The following is a 17920-nucleotide window of genomic DNA, read 5'->3' as shown; positions in this document are numbered from 1 at the left end:
TCCCTTCATGATCAAGACTCTCAGCAAAATCGGCATAGAAGGGTCATTTCTCAACACAATAAAAGCTATCTATGAAAAACCCATAGCAAACATCATCCTCAATGGAGAAAAGCTGAAAGCTTTTCCACTAAAAACGGGTACAAGACAAGGATGTCCACTTTCTCCACTCCTTTTCAATATAGTACTAGAAGTCTTGGCCATTGCAATCAGAAAAGAGGAAAAAATAAAAGGCATTCAAATAGGAAAAGAAGAGGTGAAACTCTATTTGCAGATGACATGATTGTATACATAGAAGACCCAATAGTTTCCATAAAAAAAATTTCTGGAAGTAATCCATGAATACAGTAACGTTGCAGGATACAAAATTAATATCCAGAAATCTATAGCATTTCTGTATACGAACAACAGGCAGACTGAGATAGAACTGAAAAAAGTTGTTCCATTTACCATAGCCACAAAAAGTAAGATACTTAGGGATAAATCTAACCAAAAAAGCAGAATATAGGTCTTAATCGTAATAGTAGTAACAGAAGCTTTTTATTAATAGCTAATCGACTCAAGGCTAATAGGTTAAATAAAGAACATATGAAAAGCATCTTTGAAGTCTCACTTCATGTACTTCCTTTCTCTAACCATTGATAAGGTTACTGACCACTTCTTACAGGTTTGCACTTGGGCTAACTTTTGAGAAAAAACAACAACAACAAAAAACAAAACATGACAATATTGGTTCACTGTTCTCCACCTTCAATAGAGCTTGTTATAAAAGAATTTTTAAATAAGGCTACTCATAAGGTAGATGATATGTATTTTAAGATAATATGAGCTTTAAGGAAGGGGTTATAGCACAGCAATGAGAATTTTGGACTCTGGATTTAGATTACCTGGCTTCAAATCTGGGCTGAAACATATAAGTTCAGTGGTCATGAGATGTTCTGAGAATTAAATAATATAACAGTGTGGCTGCAAATACACAGAAAATACTAAATTAATGTTAAGGGGTTGCTAAGTTTTACTACTACTACTGTTTTTATTCTGTAGCAGAAAAAGTGTAAATGTCTTACACTCAGTAGGATTCTTTGACTTTAAATCCCATGCTCATGTCATCCTAAAATGGCAAGTTAAATTTGTTTTGCCTGAGACTAACAGGTGGCATGGTGGTTAAGGTGCTGGACTCCCAAATGCCTGACTGCCCGGGCCTGACATCTTGTTTTCTCTTTCTCTCTCTCTCACATGGCCAATAGAAAATTAAAATAATAATAATAATAATAATAATAATAATAATAATAATAATAATAACAACTTAACTAATTAATTAATTCTTAAAAAATTTGTTATGCTGAATAATTTTACCATAGTTCTAATAACTGATCTCCTGACTTACTGCTTTGACCAAGTTGTCACCTTGTGCAGTAGAGCAGTTAAAGGTGGGGAAGAAGATTGCACTTAAAGTTAGAAGACCTGTGTTTTATGACTTTAGTTACGGCACCCATGCCCAGTGTGAGATTTAAGTCCTGGGTCCAGGACTTGAATTGAAGTAGACTATGTAGGAAACGAGCAACATAGCCATTATGCCACCTGCTGGTCCCAAAATTCTGAAGTCTTAATTACCCACCTTACGTGGTAGAGCAAACTCCAAACTGACTTTTAAGAAAAATATTACCTCTACCCATGGCCACATCCTACTCTTGTGTAGATATAGGTAGTTTATTATTCCCATCAGATACTAACAGTTTATAAATGAATGTCAATCCTGCCTTAAGTTCAGCTGAATGCTAAAGCATATGGCTCTAAGTCCACATAAAATACCTGCACTCCATATTCTTGACATGTATGATAAGTTTGGCCAAGAGAACTATATTTATGAAGATACATTAGGAGTAGCAGTCTGTTCTTTCTAATGGATAATCTAAAGTTTTTCAGAAAGCTACAAAATTGAACTAAATTGCTTTGGCCTCAACAAAATTATTTTTGATAAATTGTGCTTTGCCTACACTAGAAACTCCAATGAAACTCAGAGTTGAATTTAGTATAAAAACTAAAATGGACAACAATATCCATTTGCACTTAAAAATATACTCATAGTTTTAGAATAAAAAATAAAGTAGGTATTAAAATGTTTAATGGCATTGATGAAGTTTAGCTCCTACCTTTGTTCAGGATGGCTTTCCTAATCGTTCAGTTTTATTCCATCAACAAAGGCTACAGTCACCCTGTGTTTCTCTCTCCAGACTAAATGGTATGGAAGGAAAGAAGTGGCTGTTCTATGTCTTAATATTTTTGAGGACACTGAGCCTTGATTACATATCCTTTAATAGGACAGTAAAAATACATACATATAAATCCATAGAAATATATTATTATTTTAGACTATAAAAATATAATTGTTTTATTTATACTATGGAATAATTTTTATATCTGCTTGAAGAATACATTTAAACAAGGATGATATCCAACAATGGCAGTAAAATTTCTAATTTTTATTAAGTTTTTTTTTTTTCCTTTTTTTAGTCTTTGCTATCTGGCAAGTGCACTCACTGGAAAGAGATGGGTTATGGGTATAGGGAGTAAGAAATCATCCGCCAGGGATGAGGAAAGGCCATGCTGCAGTCCCTTCTCTTCCATTCTCCTTGGGATTTGGGGCACTCACGTACTTGCACTCCGTCTGTTTTTCAAGCCTTCAGGTGGAGGACTCTAACAGTAAAGTAGGCCATGTGGGATCTAGCCTCCTTAACCACCACATAACTGGCTGGCACTTTTTTTTTTTTTTTTTTTTTTTGTATTTTTGCCAGAGGACCCATGTACTTGCCAAAGAGAGACAGAGCGAGAGGGGAAGAGAGAAAGCACGCTGCCCCCAAGGAGGATGGTCATGCTGCCATCTATTCTCCTCCATCTTTTGTCTTTCAGGATCTGGGGCATGTACCTGGCATGTTTTTTGAAGCCATAGGAATCGGAACTCAAACCATGCAGACGGCCATGTAAGATCCAGTCACCTTAACTACTATGCCATCAACTGATCCTAATTTTCTCAAGTTTTAAGACTGTATCTAACAAATATAAATTATACAGTAAATTATAAGAATGATATTTAGTAATACTCACTCTTAGTCCAGGAAACCCAGGAGGACCAATACCACCTACAAGCCCCTATTGCAAAAGAAAGGTGCAAAATTTATGAAATAAGATTTTTAACCACTAATGGCATTTTATGAAGATGAAGACAAAATTCTAGAAAAGGCTATATGAAAATTTTCCTTCTACAATAGCTAATTTCTGTAACTTCCCTACTCTTATGTGTCTTCCTGAGAAGTACAAATACGTAGAGGAAGTTTATGCTCTTCAGAAGTACTTGGGTCCATGCTTTTAGCTGCTAGGACTACCACCTGCCCAAGCAAGATATGCAAACTTCTATGTATTTAATAAAGGAAGTAAATCTTATCTGCAATAAATATTACAACATAACTAACCAATATAATGTATAAAAAGACAGTCAGCATATGTTAGAACATTTTTAGATATGATATGTCATCAACTCTGGAAATATACTATTTGCATACTCTGTATACAAACAGAGCTCTCAAGAAGAAGGGAGGGGTCCCAGAAAACGGGGTGAGAGGAAGAACTGAGGCAAGGGCATTTTTTAACTTGGTCAGTAAGGATTTTTTCTGGGCTTATTCTAAGTAGGGCTTGTGCGCACATTTCCCTTATGGTGGTGGTGGGGGGGGGTACATACTAAATGGGTCCAGTTATTCTCTTGGTCTCTCTATGAGAGAGAGAGAGAGAGAGAGAGGGAGGGAGGGAGGCATCCCCAACAGGACCCTCATGCCAAAATTTGCCAGTAGTCCCAGCTAGCCAGGATTATGAACACACACACTCCTGGCTTTCAGAGGAAGACCTTGCCTTGGGACACAAACCCACGTAGCTTCAGCATCACAGAGTTTCACATTACTGCTGTGCCACTGTGGCTGGTCTGTTATGAGTCTTTTGACGTCATGTCATTATATTTTATAGTCTTCCAAATAATTCCTAATATATAGGAATAGCATCTCCTCTCCTTTAAATTATTTTTATTTTGGATTTCAACATTCCTTTTGAAACAAAGGTTTAGTATAAACTATACAGAATTATAAACCAATAAACTAAAAAAGATCCAGTTTATTTTTTTCTTTTTTTAAAATGTCTGTCATAGAGTGCATGTGCTCAATGGAAGAGAGTGACAGAAAAAGAGGGAAAGTGAGAATCACCCCCATCCCAGGGGGGGATGGCCATGCTGCAATCCCTTCTCCTCTATCCTCCTTTCGGGATTTTGGGCATGTGCACACATATCCTGGCATGATTTTCAAGCCGCTGGGTCCAGGACTTGAAGTGCACAGTTGGTCGTGTGGGATGCAGCCACCTTAACGGGAAGCTCCCCAGAATCATAGGCAAGAAAAAGATGATAATTCTGTTCAAAACATCTTTTTTTTTTTCAGAAAAGGTTTTTAAAAAATTATTTATTTAATTTTATTTATCATTATTTTTATTTTTTAAAAATTTGCTTTAGGACATATGGCTCACCAGAGAGAGAATGTGAAAGAGAGAGAGAGAGAGACAGAGAGAGAGAGAGAGAGAGAAAACAAGCCACCAGGTCTGGTACTCAAACTACAGGGCCATGTGAGAGTCCAGCACCTTAACCACCATATCACCTGTCAGCCCCTAAAAATGTTTTTAAAAACTTATTTATAAATCAGTTCTATTCTTATCTGCCATGCCTTATAATAAATGAAACTTGGCTAAATTCATTGAATTATTTAGTATAGTTATAATTTAGAAAGAAAAGCAAAAATAAAAAACTATATTCAAACTCTTCATGATTTATATATGTTTAAATATAGAAACCATTCAGGCTACAAAAATTTTTTTAAGAATTATTTGTATTTAACTTTACTTAGCATTATTACTTTTCAATTTGACCAGAGAGGGGGAGGGGAGTGAGAAAGCAAACCATTAGGTCTGGGACTTGAACCATGGTTGACCATGTGGCAGTCCTGTACCTTAACCACCAGGTCACCAGCTGGCCTCTAGGCTACAAAGATTTTTTAAAATTCTAATTAATTTTTAAAAATTAATTTTAGAAACATGATAAGAATATGTGTATGGGGCAGACTGGAGGATAGCTATCAGATGTTTCTAAGGATAAAAAGCATTTTTGTTGTACCTAGTGTCAAAAAATAGTAATTCATCATCATTTTTAAATAACGTAATTAAACAAATTTTAGAATGGCAACTTTTCTCCAATCTATAAAACACTCAGAAGTAAGGTGGATCAATGGTATCTGAGTTCGCAAGTACAAACACCAACTACGCAATTTTTATAATAGTCTTGTTAGTACCTTAATGTACAAAAGTCAGTATTGTGATCACATATTTTTAATACTTTACTTAAGCAGTCACACTTCACATGATGAAAATAATTTTAATGACCATTACAATGGAGCTCATCAAACCATTTTTGGCTTATTTATCATGCTGAAAAATCATAAATTAGAGTGTGCAGTGGTATGGAAATTGCCTGGTCAGTAATGCTCACTCATAAATATGCTAAAAAGGATGGTAAGGAGTATGAAGTATGAATGATGTTAGAATGCAAAGCTGAACCATCAAAATGTACTCACGGGACTGCCATCAAGACCAGCAGGACCTCTTTCTCCAAAGTCACCTAAAAAACCCTGGCAAGGAGAAAAGAAATGATGCTGTTAAAACCAACATGTGTAAAGAATTCATTTTTTTGCTGTGTTTTCTATTTAAGAAATTAATAACAAAAATATTTCCTTTTTTTTTTAAAGAGAGATTTTTGCTATAGGGCATATGTGCTCGCCAAAGAGACAGAAAGAAAGTGAGAAAACACCACCACCCCCGGGAGGATGCCACACTGCAATCTGTTCTTCTCTATTTTCCTCTTGGGATTTTAGCATGCACACACACACGCACCCCATGTGAGTTTTAAGCTGTCAGGTCCAGGACTCGAACCATGGTAGACTACATGGGAGTCCAGTGACGGAAACATTATGCCACAAAAATATTTCCTAATCCCAAAGTTGTAATAAAACAAACTTTCACTTTTTGTGTAACACTTCATTAAGTATATTTCTATATTTTATAAAAATTATTTTACATACCATATTACATATACAAAAAACAAAGTAAAGAAGATAAGAATTTGTTCATCATTATATAAAGAGTCATTGAATGAAAAGAAACACAACCAAGAGTTCTGGCTGACCAATCCATTAGATATCTCTGCTGTTCCATGCTGTTTTCATCCCATGGAAAATGAAATAGCTAATATTATTAAACACCTACCATGTTCTGAGGGTTTCGTGCATATTATTATATAAACAGGCTTCAAATTCATAATAGGTGTGTTCAATGAATACTAATACCCTCAACTTTGTAGTTGAGGAAATTAAAACACAAAGAGGTTCAGTCACTAGCATAAGAAGGTTAGACCATGGGAGATAGGTGAGATTGAGATTGGAATGGAGGCAGTCTTATTCTAGAATCATTGCTCTTTCTACTATGCTATACTGAATACATAACTCTTCGTTCCACAATACAATATTTATGGTAAAAAGTCTTCATTCCACAATACAATATTTATGGTAAAAAGTACTTTAAGTACAGCTTTATTGGAGAAAGACCTAATACACATAAATACTGCAACTTTAAATCTGGTGCTACTGTTGGGATAGGCAGTAGGGTGCTGTTGGGCGATACTGGAGCTATATGAGAGGTCTCAGGTTCAAATATCAGATTGACCTGAACATGTTAGGTGCAGGTACACCCATGATCTTGGGTTGCTGGAGCACTGGAGATGGCAAGAAGGGATAACAGTGTGATGGGACACTGTCAAGGGTCAATCTTTGTCCTCTTTCTTTCTCTCTGCCTTTATTTTTTCTTTCTTATGAAAGAAACTTTTTAAAAAATGGAGTGCCACTTAAAATTAAAGCTTCCCAAATGCCTACTGAGAATCCAAAGAAGGATAGTGAAGTAGCAAATTTTCCCTTATACATTCTATTGTAAAATAACTCAATACTCAGGTACTCTTACTTTATATACTAAAGTCATTAGATTTCTCAACCTTAAAGCTCACCTTTTAATAGGCTTCTTCAAAATTAGTTTGAGACTTAACTATTATAAATACTTTAATAATATTCATTCTTTAAATTTGTAAGAATAAAAAAAGTGAAAGTAATCATTATGGTCTTATGATCTCTTTATTTAGGTAAATGAGAATTAATGTTATGTTTAACGTATTGCCAGGAATCACAAAAATTCCTCAGTACCCATGTGACTAGATTAAGTGTAACAGTTTAACAAAAGAGAAAAAAAGTATGATGTTTCTAAAACATACTTAACTCATACTAGATGCAGTTTGTTCCACTCTGTAATCAGAGGTAATGTAAAAACCATCTGTGTGGTCAAACATATTGCAGCCATACCCCACTCTGAAGTCAGCTGAAGTTCAAATAGGCATTTTGCTTTCATTGTCCTTGGAAGTCAAACACTGTGTCAACAAGCTTGCAAATCTCCAATACGTCATTCTATCCAGTCTGAGCTAATGTGACTATTTGAAAGTACTTATGATGCACAGGTAATGGAAAAAGTAGAGGAAAAATACTGTAATAAATATAAAACATTCGAGATGATTGATTTTTTTTTTAGATAGATCATAAGTAGGTTTTCCAAAAACCACAGTGAATAATAAAAATTTTGGGATACACTGCACAATTTCATTAACATGAAATGTCCAGAAGGGGTAAATGTAGAGAAAGTTAAAGGAAATTAGTGGTTGCCTAGGACTGGTGAAGTGGGGAAGGAATGGAGAGTGACTGCTAATGAGCACAGGATTTCCTTCATGGAGAATGGATATGTTCCATCTAAAAGTAGTGTGACGACTGCATAACTATAGGAATATACCCAAAACCACCTAACTATACACTTGAATGAGGTGAATTTAGGATACGTGAATTATATCTTAATAAAGTTGTTCTTTTCTCACTTTCTTTCTTTCTTTTTTTGAGGGGGGAGAGGATTTTGCTATAGGGTGTGGGAGCATGCCAGAAAGACAGAGAGAGAGAGACAGAAAGCCAGAAATCAGCCCCCGGGGGGGATGGCCACGCCGCCATCCCTTCTCCTCCATTTTCCTCTTGGGGTCTTGGGCATGCACGCACACGCACCTGGCATGAGTTTAAGCCACCGGTTCTGGGACTCAATTCTCAGTAGAGTACATGGGGGTCCAGCAACTTAGCCATTACACCAACTGCTGGTCCCATGTATATGTGTGTGTGTAACTTTCTATAGGGTTCATGTGCTATACTAGAGACAGAGAGAGAGAAATGAGAAATCATCTCTCAGGAGGGATGACCACATTTTAATCCCTCTCCTCCATTCTCCTCTTGGGATTTTGGGGCATGCACACACATGCTCCTGGTGTGTTTTTCAAACCACTGGGTCTGGAATTCAAACCACACAGTTGGCTATGTGGGATACAGCTGCTTTAGCCACCACACCATTTGGCTAGTCCAAACTATTCTTAAAAAACGAGAAGTAATCTGAACAAGGAGCAAGATTGCCTAGGGGACTTAACATCCACCACCTCAATTCAGAGGAGAAACTACTCTCCAGTTTAGCTTCCCAGAAAATTACCAGTTTCTTCCCACATAGGATGGAAAAGACAGAGAGAGAATTGTGATCAGTTCTTCACTTACCACAAAATTTGTACCTTCTTTTTCAGACAGATTTTTTTCTATAGGGCACATGTGTTTGCAGGAGAGAGGCAGACAGACAGCAAGAAATCACCCCCCAGGGCAGATAGTCATGCTGAAATCCCATCTCCTCCATTCTCCTCTCGGGATTTTGGGCATGCACAAACACATGTCCAGTGTGAGTTTAAAGCCACTTGGTCTGAAATTTGAACCACAGTTGAACTATGTGGGATGGGAGTCTAGCAACATAACCATTATGCCATCTGCTGGTCCCAAAATCTCTACTTTCTGTAATCTGAATAAAAACAATATGTCCCCACTTAATATATACTGAGTGTCTGCACTCTAAAATATATATATACATTTAAATATATATATATATAAATATATATATATATTTAAAACCATGCTGCTTCTGTTGTTATAGAGTTATAAAATTATACAAAATTATAAGACATATGCTGAACATTATCTTTAAAATTCAGTATTTTGAAATTTTGAAAGTTGTTTGTAAACTGTCAAGAATTATGGAGTATGAGCTAAAAGTTTTTGCTATGTAAAGTAACTGTGGAAAAATGTAAAAATAAATAAATGAAAGAAAAAAATAAATAAAAAAATAAATTAAAACTGCAAAAAAAAAAAAAAACCCAATAAAATACTGACCTACCTACAGTGGCAAAGGCAGTGGGAGTTTTGCTGTGTGACGATGGAGTCTGTGTATGAGGGCTCTGGGTTCAAGTGTCAGGTCTGACTGAGCATACTGGGTGCACCCAGAGAGAATGTCAGTGATGCTGGCTGGCTGCAAGGTTGGGGGAGAATCACTATGAGGATTCTGTTAATGGCCTCTCTCTCTCTCTCTCTTTTTTTTTTGAGGTTTTTGCTATAGGGCGCGTGCACTCACTAGAAAGACAGAGAAAGACAGAGAGACAGAAAGCGAGAAATCACCCCCCAGGGGGGAGGGCCACGCAGCAATCCCTTCTCCTCCATTCTCCTCTTGGGATCTTGGGTACTCACGCACACGTGCCTGGCGTGAGTTTTAAGACACTGGGTCTGGGACATGAACCACGGTCAATTACGTGGGAGTCCAGCGACATAGCCATTACACCAACTGCTGGTCCCCGGTCTCTCTCTTTCAATAAACAAACTTTAAAAAGTTGAAATACTTGTTAATTTCAACTACTTGTTCTTCTGGTAGTTTAACAACATGTATGATAAGTATTAGTTCATTTGACTTTGTCCCTGAAACAATGTAGTTGAACTAAGTACTAAACTCTTTTTAAATTATTTATGCATTTTTCTCAATTGATTATTAATGTTTCACTTCATTTGTAATCCTCTATTCTAGATAGAGGTAACTTATATTTTTTTAATCCTTCTTACAAATAGATTATTGTATCATCAATTTTTGAAATAATTTTCCTAAATATAGATATAGCTTTTTCCTGTTTTAAGAAATACTAACAGTTAACACCTCAAACAGCATCATTATATTTGGTTATATATTGAACACATAACATTTTCTTATCAAAGACATCATGCTAATGTTTTATTTGTTGAATCTTTCATTGCTTGTCTGCTGTTATTCAGTTACTATTTCAATTCTATTAACTGCATGCATGTTGTTTAAATAAAGATGTACTGCATTTTTAATCATGAATATGATATTTTTTAATCATGAATTTTGCAACCACATATTGTCATTGTCAAAAAATGATCTATAAGATTTCCTAGGAAATATGGAAAATTAGCAGCAAAATACTTGGCCTTGATCTCAGAATAAAAATAAATAAATAAATAAAGAGCACAGCTTCTATAGTTTCTTTATCTATGCAAAAGGATTTATTGCAAAATCAAATACTTTATTTTGCCATATTTACTTAGTAAAAAATAATAATCTTCATTTTAAATAAAACTGTGCTTTTCTAGAAATATTTTCACTCTGCCAAAGGACACAATGATCATTTTTTAGTATTATCACCCAATAGAGCTAAGAAAGCTCTAGAGTTTGCCCAATTTGCCAATTTGTCAATTTCATTAATGTAACCTTTATCTTTTAATGGGCATATCTGAGTGGCATTGGTGCTTGTGTATTGCATATCATTCTCTTTTTCTTTTTTTTTTCCATTGTTCTGATCAACTGTAAAATTTTATGTTATAAAGAATACAGTTATTTCAGGGATTTTATCTGATCTCTTCAAGTTGCTAAAATTTTCCTGATAATTTTCACTAATCAGGATGGGGAACACACTTAAACATTATCCTTAATGGTTCCTATCTTCTAATGTTATAGAAAACTGGTAAAACTTAGTGGTAGAAAACTAGTGAAATTGGCAATTAAATCTTCTTTGCAAAGAATGTATAAAGTCTTACTTGCAAATTTTACTATAGGTAATGCTCACTATAAGTCTACTCACATAGTTTCCAGTTTTTAAAAATTTAAGCAGATCTCCTCTTTGAAGATTATCTACTGCTGTCTATTTTCTATTGCAATTTATAATTGATAAATATAAAAATAATTATATTAAATGCTATACATTTATTTTTTAAATTTGACTTTATCTACATATTTGGGCAGAGAAGCACCCTCAACAAAACTCTGAAGCCACAGTCCTCCCCAGCTTAGACTGCCCTGGATCATGGACCTGCACATGCACCTTATGTACTCAGGAAGGGCTTCTAGATGAGAACTCAGAACTTTCCCATGTAGGTCAGCCTTGTGGAGAGCATGTTTTATGACAGTACCACCATCTAGTCTAAATATATTTCTAAAAATTTGTCATTTTATCATTTTATATCAATCTAGCTATCAATGTAAAGCATTTGTATCATTCTTCATAAGTTTTGTGTCCATGCCTATGTAAATTCAAGTTTTAAAATGATATGAATTGTTTAATAGTGAAAAAATGTTTCTTAGTCTCCAAATACAATAGTTGCAAACACTGCACTAATTCTACTATAGCTGTACTGTAAATCAAAACAAAAAGAGAAGCAAGGAAATAAAAGCTTTGAAATACTTGGAAAAAATACTTCATTGTGCAAGATTCTACTGCATTCATGCTGGTTGGAAAATTAGATAATTAACAGATTTTCATCTTACCTAAGTGCTTCTACTGACTGTTCCACCTCTCACCACAATATTAAACAGTTTCTGTCTCCAATGTTAGCAATGGTTCAACCTATGAACCTTCATGTCATTCAAACATATTAAACTGTGGTAGCCAGCCTCTATGATGAACTCCAGTAATCTCTGTTTCCTACTGTTCATGTACTTGGGCAGTTCTCTCCCACTGTGAATAGTAGCTGGCCTATATTACCCACAGAACATAGGAGTGACAGTGCATAATTTCTGAGGCGAGGTCATAAAAGACACAACGGCTTCCACTTTGCTCTAACAGACCACCCATTCTTGGTGGAGCCAAACCATGTTTTAAATATGCTGAAGTAGCCCTATAGAGACATCCCAATGGGAAGGGGACCAACGACTCCACAACAACTAGCATCAACATAGCCAGCCAATAAGCACCTTAAAAGCAGATCCTCCAACCCCACTCAAGCCTTCAGATGACAACTCTAGCAAAAATCTTGACTGGAACCTCACGGATAAACCACCCAACTAAACCACTACCAAATTTCTGACTTGCAGAAACTATTAAAAAAATAATATGAGAAGTATTCAAAAGTTCTCGGGAAATACTTATTATGAAAAAATTATGCATGGATTTCAGGTTTTTTGTACTAAAATACACTTAGACTTTAATTCCATTTTTCACAAAATTTTTAAACTCCCCTCACATACATTTATTGTTGTTATAAACTACTGACTTAGAGTAATTTGTTACATAGTAATAGATAATTACTTCACAGTAACGAGAGAACATGTCTAAAATTACAGAGTATGCTATGCCAGTGCTAAGTGCTAGATATTGACTGATTGGGAAATTAAACTCTTTTGTTAATATATTTATTATATTTATGATTTGCAGGTCCCCCTAAGGTATAGAGGCAAAAGCAAATTTCTCCCTTTCCTAGGTCTAACAATAGTACTGTTATCAAATATGGTAGTTATAAATACTAAGATGAAAAAAGTACATTGAACTTAGTATGCCTAAATGTATGTGGTATTAATATTCTAGATCATTTATAGATACTGTATTTGGTAATATATTTAAATATCCTTAAACAGTGGAAAACATCTTGCTTAAAGTGTCTAGTAAAAGAACTCTTTTCCTAGTTCTGTAAAGAAATTACAAAAACAATGCATATAAACTAATTATGAAAATACGAGGAGCAAAATAACCATAAATGACTTCATCTACACAATAAAAATGAAAGCAATGCAAAATTGTTCTGGAGAATACATTTTGTTCTTTCTAGGGTAAGATTTAGACACAACATATTCCATCTAAAATAGACCTAAGTAAAATTTATCAAAGAAAATATCTACACTAAATAAGCATTACTCATAATAGCAGAAATACATCTTTTTCCAAGACTAAGTAATGAAAAACAAAATCATACTAACTTATCTAGGATTAGAAATACCAAAAAAAAAAAGCCTAGATGTTACATTCTACAAATAAATATACATTATCAAGAAATATTGTTATTTTGAAACATTTCTAAAGCGATCACGTTAGAAGCTGGAATGTGACATATTCTGTGACAGTCCAGTCTCTCTATGCACCCTTCTTTTCCTCACAGTTAGGACACTTTGATCCATACTTCAAGGGCTAACCTGTCCTCATAGTTGAGACTAATTCTAAACTTTAGTAGAAATTTGAGCAATTCTTGCCTAAATTTTAGAGATAGAATCAAGGCATCAAGGTAGGCTTAGTGCTAGCCTGCACCTCAGTTCTCAGATTCAAGTTCTAGCCGCATTCTTAAAAATGAGTTACTATCTTGTAGTCCAGTTCTGAGAATAGGAATCTGCCTTTTTCTTGTGGCCGACAATCAGATTTGGTATACAACAACATATTCTATCCCTCAATGATAAGGGTCTCAGTCATTTTTGTCATTTTTTCTCATGGAGAAACAGTCCTAAAACTCAAACCAGGCCTAACTGCCATGGATGCACTCACACTTCTCATTTTGATAACCTACAAACTCCTCTGAGTTTTCTTTTATTTTATCTACCCTGAAAATAATAGCTTGCTTAAATTTCCACCTTTTGGTGTCACATCTCCATGAAATCATCCTCTGCCTGGACTTCCAAATAATCCACTGTAGTTCACTGGTGGCTCTTTTCAGTGTCTATCCCAACCTGTGGGTGGGGCTGATTCAAAATTTTGGAATCTTCCAAACATCTTGCCATACTATAGTTAGCTAAAAATAGTTAACTACAGACTTTCCATTAAAACAGAGTACAGGAAATGTATTTTTACTGAGAGAAGCAGAATCATTTAAAAATTAGGACTATTTTTCATAATGTTCTAGCAACAGTAGTATTTCTCTTTGACTGAATTAACTGTCACCTTTTTCCTGAGGCAAAGAAAACACTGCCCTAAATTCTCCATAAAATGTATGGGAGATACTACCGTGCAATACGTATTTAAGATTGTCTTGGGCTAAAGATAGAAACTAATAACAGATGTCAAACAGCAGGATTTTATATTCTGAAATTCTAGCACTAGAGTTAGAAGCCAAAACATGGTTTACTTCAGATGGACTGTTCTGCCAGAAAGATATATGAGAAAAGAGATGCTCCTTTCTGTAGTTAGAAAAGTAAACATTTCTAAAATCTGGATGCCTTAAGGATGCAATTTTGTAGACTATTCTAAGACTTTGATATTTTTATCTTTGTAGGAAGAAAATTGAGTACAATTTTGTTCTTTGCCAAACATTAAATCTGTTTTTATTATCTACAATTTATTCACATCTAGTCTGATAAAAAATACTTGAAAAACAACTATATTTTGACAACAGTTTTCTAGGTGTTATAGAGTAAATCCCATCTATCAAAATATTTTCCTTTTACTGTTACTAAATAGTAATATATGACCATGGGTCTCATGGAATTTAAGTAATTTCAATTGAATACAATTTTCCTATAATGCATAATATTCCATGCTAATATGTTTGTTTTTAATGTCAGTTATTTGGAGATGATTTCACTTACAATAAATAAAAAGAATCAATGGAAACAATCATACAAAAAATAATATTCTGGAATAGTCTCTAAGGTTAGCTTTGCCATAATTTGAATTGTGGTTGTAACTGTATCTTACTCTAAGTACTCATATTTTCCTAATAAATATAGTCAAATCATTTTGTGGTTAAAACAAGAAATAGTACATATACTATATATGACATGTTATGGCAACAGACAGATTTTTGTATTACAAAGATTAGTTAGGAAAAATGTTATATACATGTTTTTCAGATATAATTTTTCTAAGGCTCTAAAACTATTATGAGTGCATATTTTTAAAGAGATATTTTTGCTATAGGCTGTGTGCACTCACTAGAGAGACAGAGATAGAATGTGAGAGATCACCCCTCTCTCCCATTCTCCTCTAGAGATTTTTGGCACACACACGCATGCTCCCAATAGGAGTTTCAAGTCACTGAGTGTGGGACTTGAACTGTGCTCAGCCATGTGGGTGTCCAGCGATGTAACCATTTTGCCATCTGCTGGTCCTGCAAGTGCATATTTTTTAAAGCAATAAAGTGTTGCAAATTCTATAATGTAAACAACTGTACAAACAAAAGGGTCTAAAAATCATTTTGTTCACTATTTTCCCACAGTTGAATTTGTCTTTATGAGTCAAAAGAATCCTGTGGGATAACTTTATAAATCCTTATGGAATAAGAACCCAACGTTATCTGTAATATCCCTAGATAATTATATAATTCATTATAAAGTAGGAAGCTAGAAAGTACCTATGTGTTACTAATGCCAACATCAAGAGAACATCTGTTGGCATTAGTAAAACCTGTCATATTAATAAATTAAACTGGTGGTTACCTATGAGATATGAGAGACTGAGAAAATATACTATTTGCTCAACAATGTCTAAGATTTCATCATTGTAGATTAGTTATTTTTTCTCTCAAGACTATATATACTTAAAAAAAATTAAAAACAGGTTAAGTAGCATTTTTTTTTTTGAGAGAGATTTTTGCTATAAGGCACATGTGCTGCCCAAAAAGACAGATAGAAACAGAAACAGAAAGCAGAAATCACCTTCCCCCAGTCCCCAGTGGGATGGCCATGCCACAATCCTTTCTCCATTCTTCTCTCAGGATTTTGGGCGTGCATGCATATGTGCTCAGCCTGAATTTCAAGCCTCCAGGTCCAGGACTCGAACCATGGCTCCTACCAAACTAGTTTCTGAGCTTACAGCCAAAGCAAGCATTTAATAACTTTTAGAACATGAGGTTGAACCTGTACAACATCTTGTAAAAATAGGTTGAAAAGTGTAACCATCAGTGTTTTTAGTTGTTCATGTATTTTCTGTGACATTTCAGCTCCCTGCCATGGAAATGAAGGTTTCTTCCACTGATATGGTAAAATGGGTAGAAGTGTTCAATGTAGAGTTCTTTTTCAATCTAGATTTTCTTCTATATTCTAAAATATTATGAGATACACAGCTAAAGTGATAAAAATTAAGCTCTGTTCAATGGGGAAGATTATGGATGATGACAACAACAAAAGTTAAAAAATACATTTTAACAGTTGAAAAAATAAACATAATGGGAACCAGCAGTTAGCGTAATGGCTATGTCACTGGACTCCCACGTAGTCGACCATGGTTCACGTCCCGGACCTGGTGGCTTAAAACTCACGCTGGGTGCATGTGCGTGCGTGCCCAAGATCCCGAGAGGAGAATGGAGGAGAAGGGGGGTGATTTCTCCCTTTCTGTCTGTCTGGCGAGCGCACATGCCCTATAGTGAAAAACCTCTCCAAAAAAAAATTTAAATAAATAAATAAACATAATTAGATAATATTGCACTAAACTGAACCTTGAGAAATAAGAATCAAATTACCTGTCTTCCTTTAAGGCCCTTCTTTCCACGGATCCCAGGAATTCCCTAAAATACAGCAAAGTCAAAAGTAAGTTTTTTTCTCAAATATCAATTAATAGAGTATGCCAAAGACAGGAATAATCTGTTCTATGAAATGGTGTAATATTTAGGCCAGTTTCAATACATTAATTTAACTGAGGTAGCCCCTTTCTTTAAAACAGAATCCTGATTGCATTGAGGAATCCACCCCATCTATATGTCTAAGTGGAATCCTGACACTGCCCTGGTGATTGAATTTGTCCACAGGCAGACACATTGCTAAAGTCGGTATAACCAGATAAATAGGAATGCCTTATGTTCTATACCAAAGGGATAATGCCCTCCTCTCTGTCTCCCTCTCTCTCTGTATAGAATAAACAGGCAGCTTAATCTTTGTACTGACAATCTTACAATCATATGGGAAAACAGTCTTAGGGTAAAATCAACCTTGGAAAAGGCAAAGCAGAGAGAAGGGTGATGCTAACACAGTGTTCAGGATATCTTGTATCTAGATCCCACCTAATCCATGGATTTCTGGCCATTTAAGAAGCAGTAGGGTATAGTGGTAAAGCACCCAGACTTTGGAGCCAGAATATTTTGACTCTGCTCTTACCACCTGTTTATAGTCTAAAACAAGTTACTTTCTCTGTGTATGCCTCATGATCTTTATCTATAGTGAGAATAACTACCCATCTCACTGGGGTTTGTGGGCATTAAAGGAGTTAATTCATATATAGCATCTGCATAGTGTCTTTTTAAAATTAATTAATTAATTTTTATATACATTAAGTGACATTGTTTAGCATATGAAGTGAACATTTCAATATGTGAACAATTCTCTCCAGTTCCATTGATCAAAATATCTTCAACAGATTACACCACCCCTCCCGTCCTGTCTATGCTCTGCCTCTGTATCCCTCCTCCAAATGTCCTTCCCTAGGCCTCACTCCTCCACACACACCACATCTGGCATTCACACCCATCTCTTGTGTTTGTATATCTTTTAGTCAAACAGTTTTGGTCGTAGAGTGCAGACACTTGGTATATATTAAGTGGGGACCATACAGTGTCTCTCCTTCATAGCCTGGCTTGCTCCACTCAGCAGTAAATCTTCCATATTCTTCCACTTTCTGTCAAAAGCCAGGGTTTTGTTGTTTTTTATGGCTGAA

General features: G+C 35.2%; 1 protein-coding gene across 1 annotated transcript in view; it reads right to left on the bottom strand.

The window, feature by feature from the left end:
• Window positions 1-17920, bottom strand: part of COL24A1 (collagen type XXIV alpha 1 chain) — a 322594-nt gene that overhangs the window by 233621 nt on the left and 71053 nt on the right. Inside the window, exons 11-13 of the mRNA XM_006149476.1 lie at window positions 16734-16778; window positions 5655-5708; window positions 3103-3147 (exon numbers count right to left, since the gene is read on the bottom strand). Coding sequence (XP_006149538.1) covers window positions 3103-3147; window positions 5655-5708; window positions 16734-16778 — 144 coding nt within the window. The remainder of the gene's footprint in view (window positions 1-3102; window positions 3148-5654; window positions 5709-16733; window positions 16779-17920) is intronic.

Source organism: Tupaia chinensis, unplaced genomic scaffold (assembly GCF_000334495.1).
Source record: "Tupaia chinensis unplaced genomic scaffold, TupChi_1.0 Scaffold000263_1, whole genome shotgun sequence".
In the NCBI taxonomy this organism is placed as follows: Eukaryota; Metazoa; Chordata; class Mammalia; order Scandentia; family Tupaiidae; genus Tupaia; species Tupaia belangeri.
This window is presented reverse-complemented; position numbering and strand designations above follow the sequence as displayed.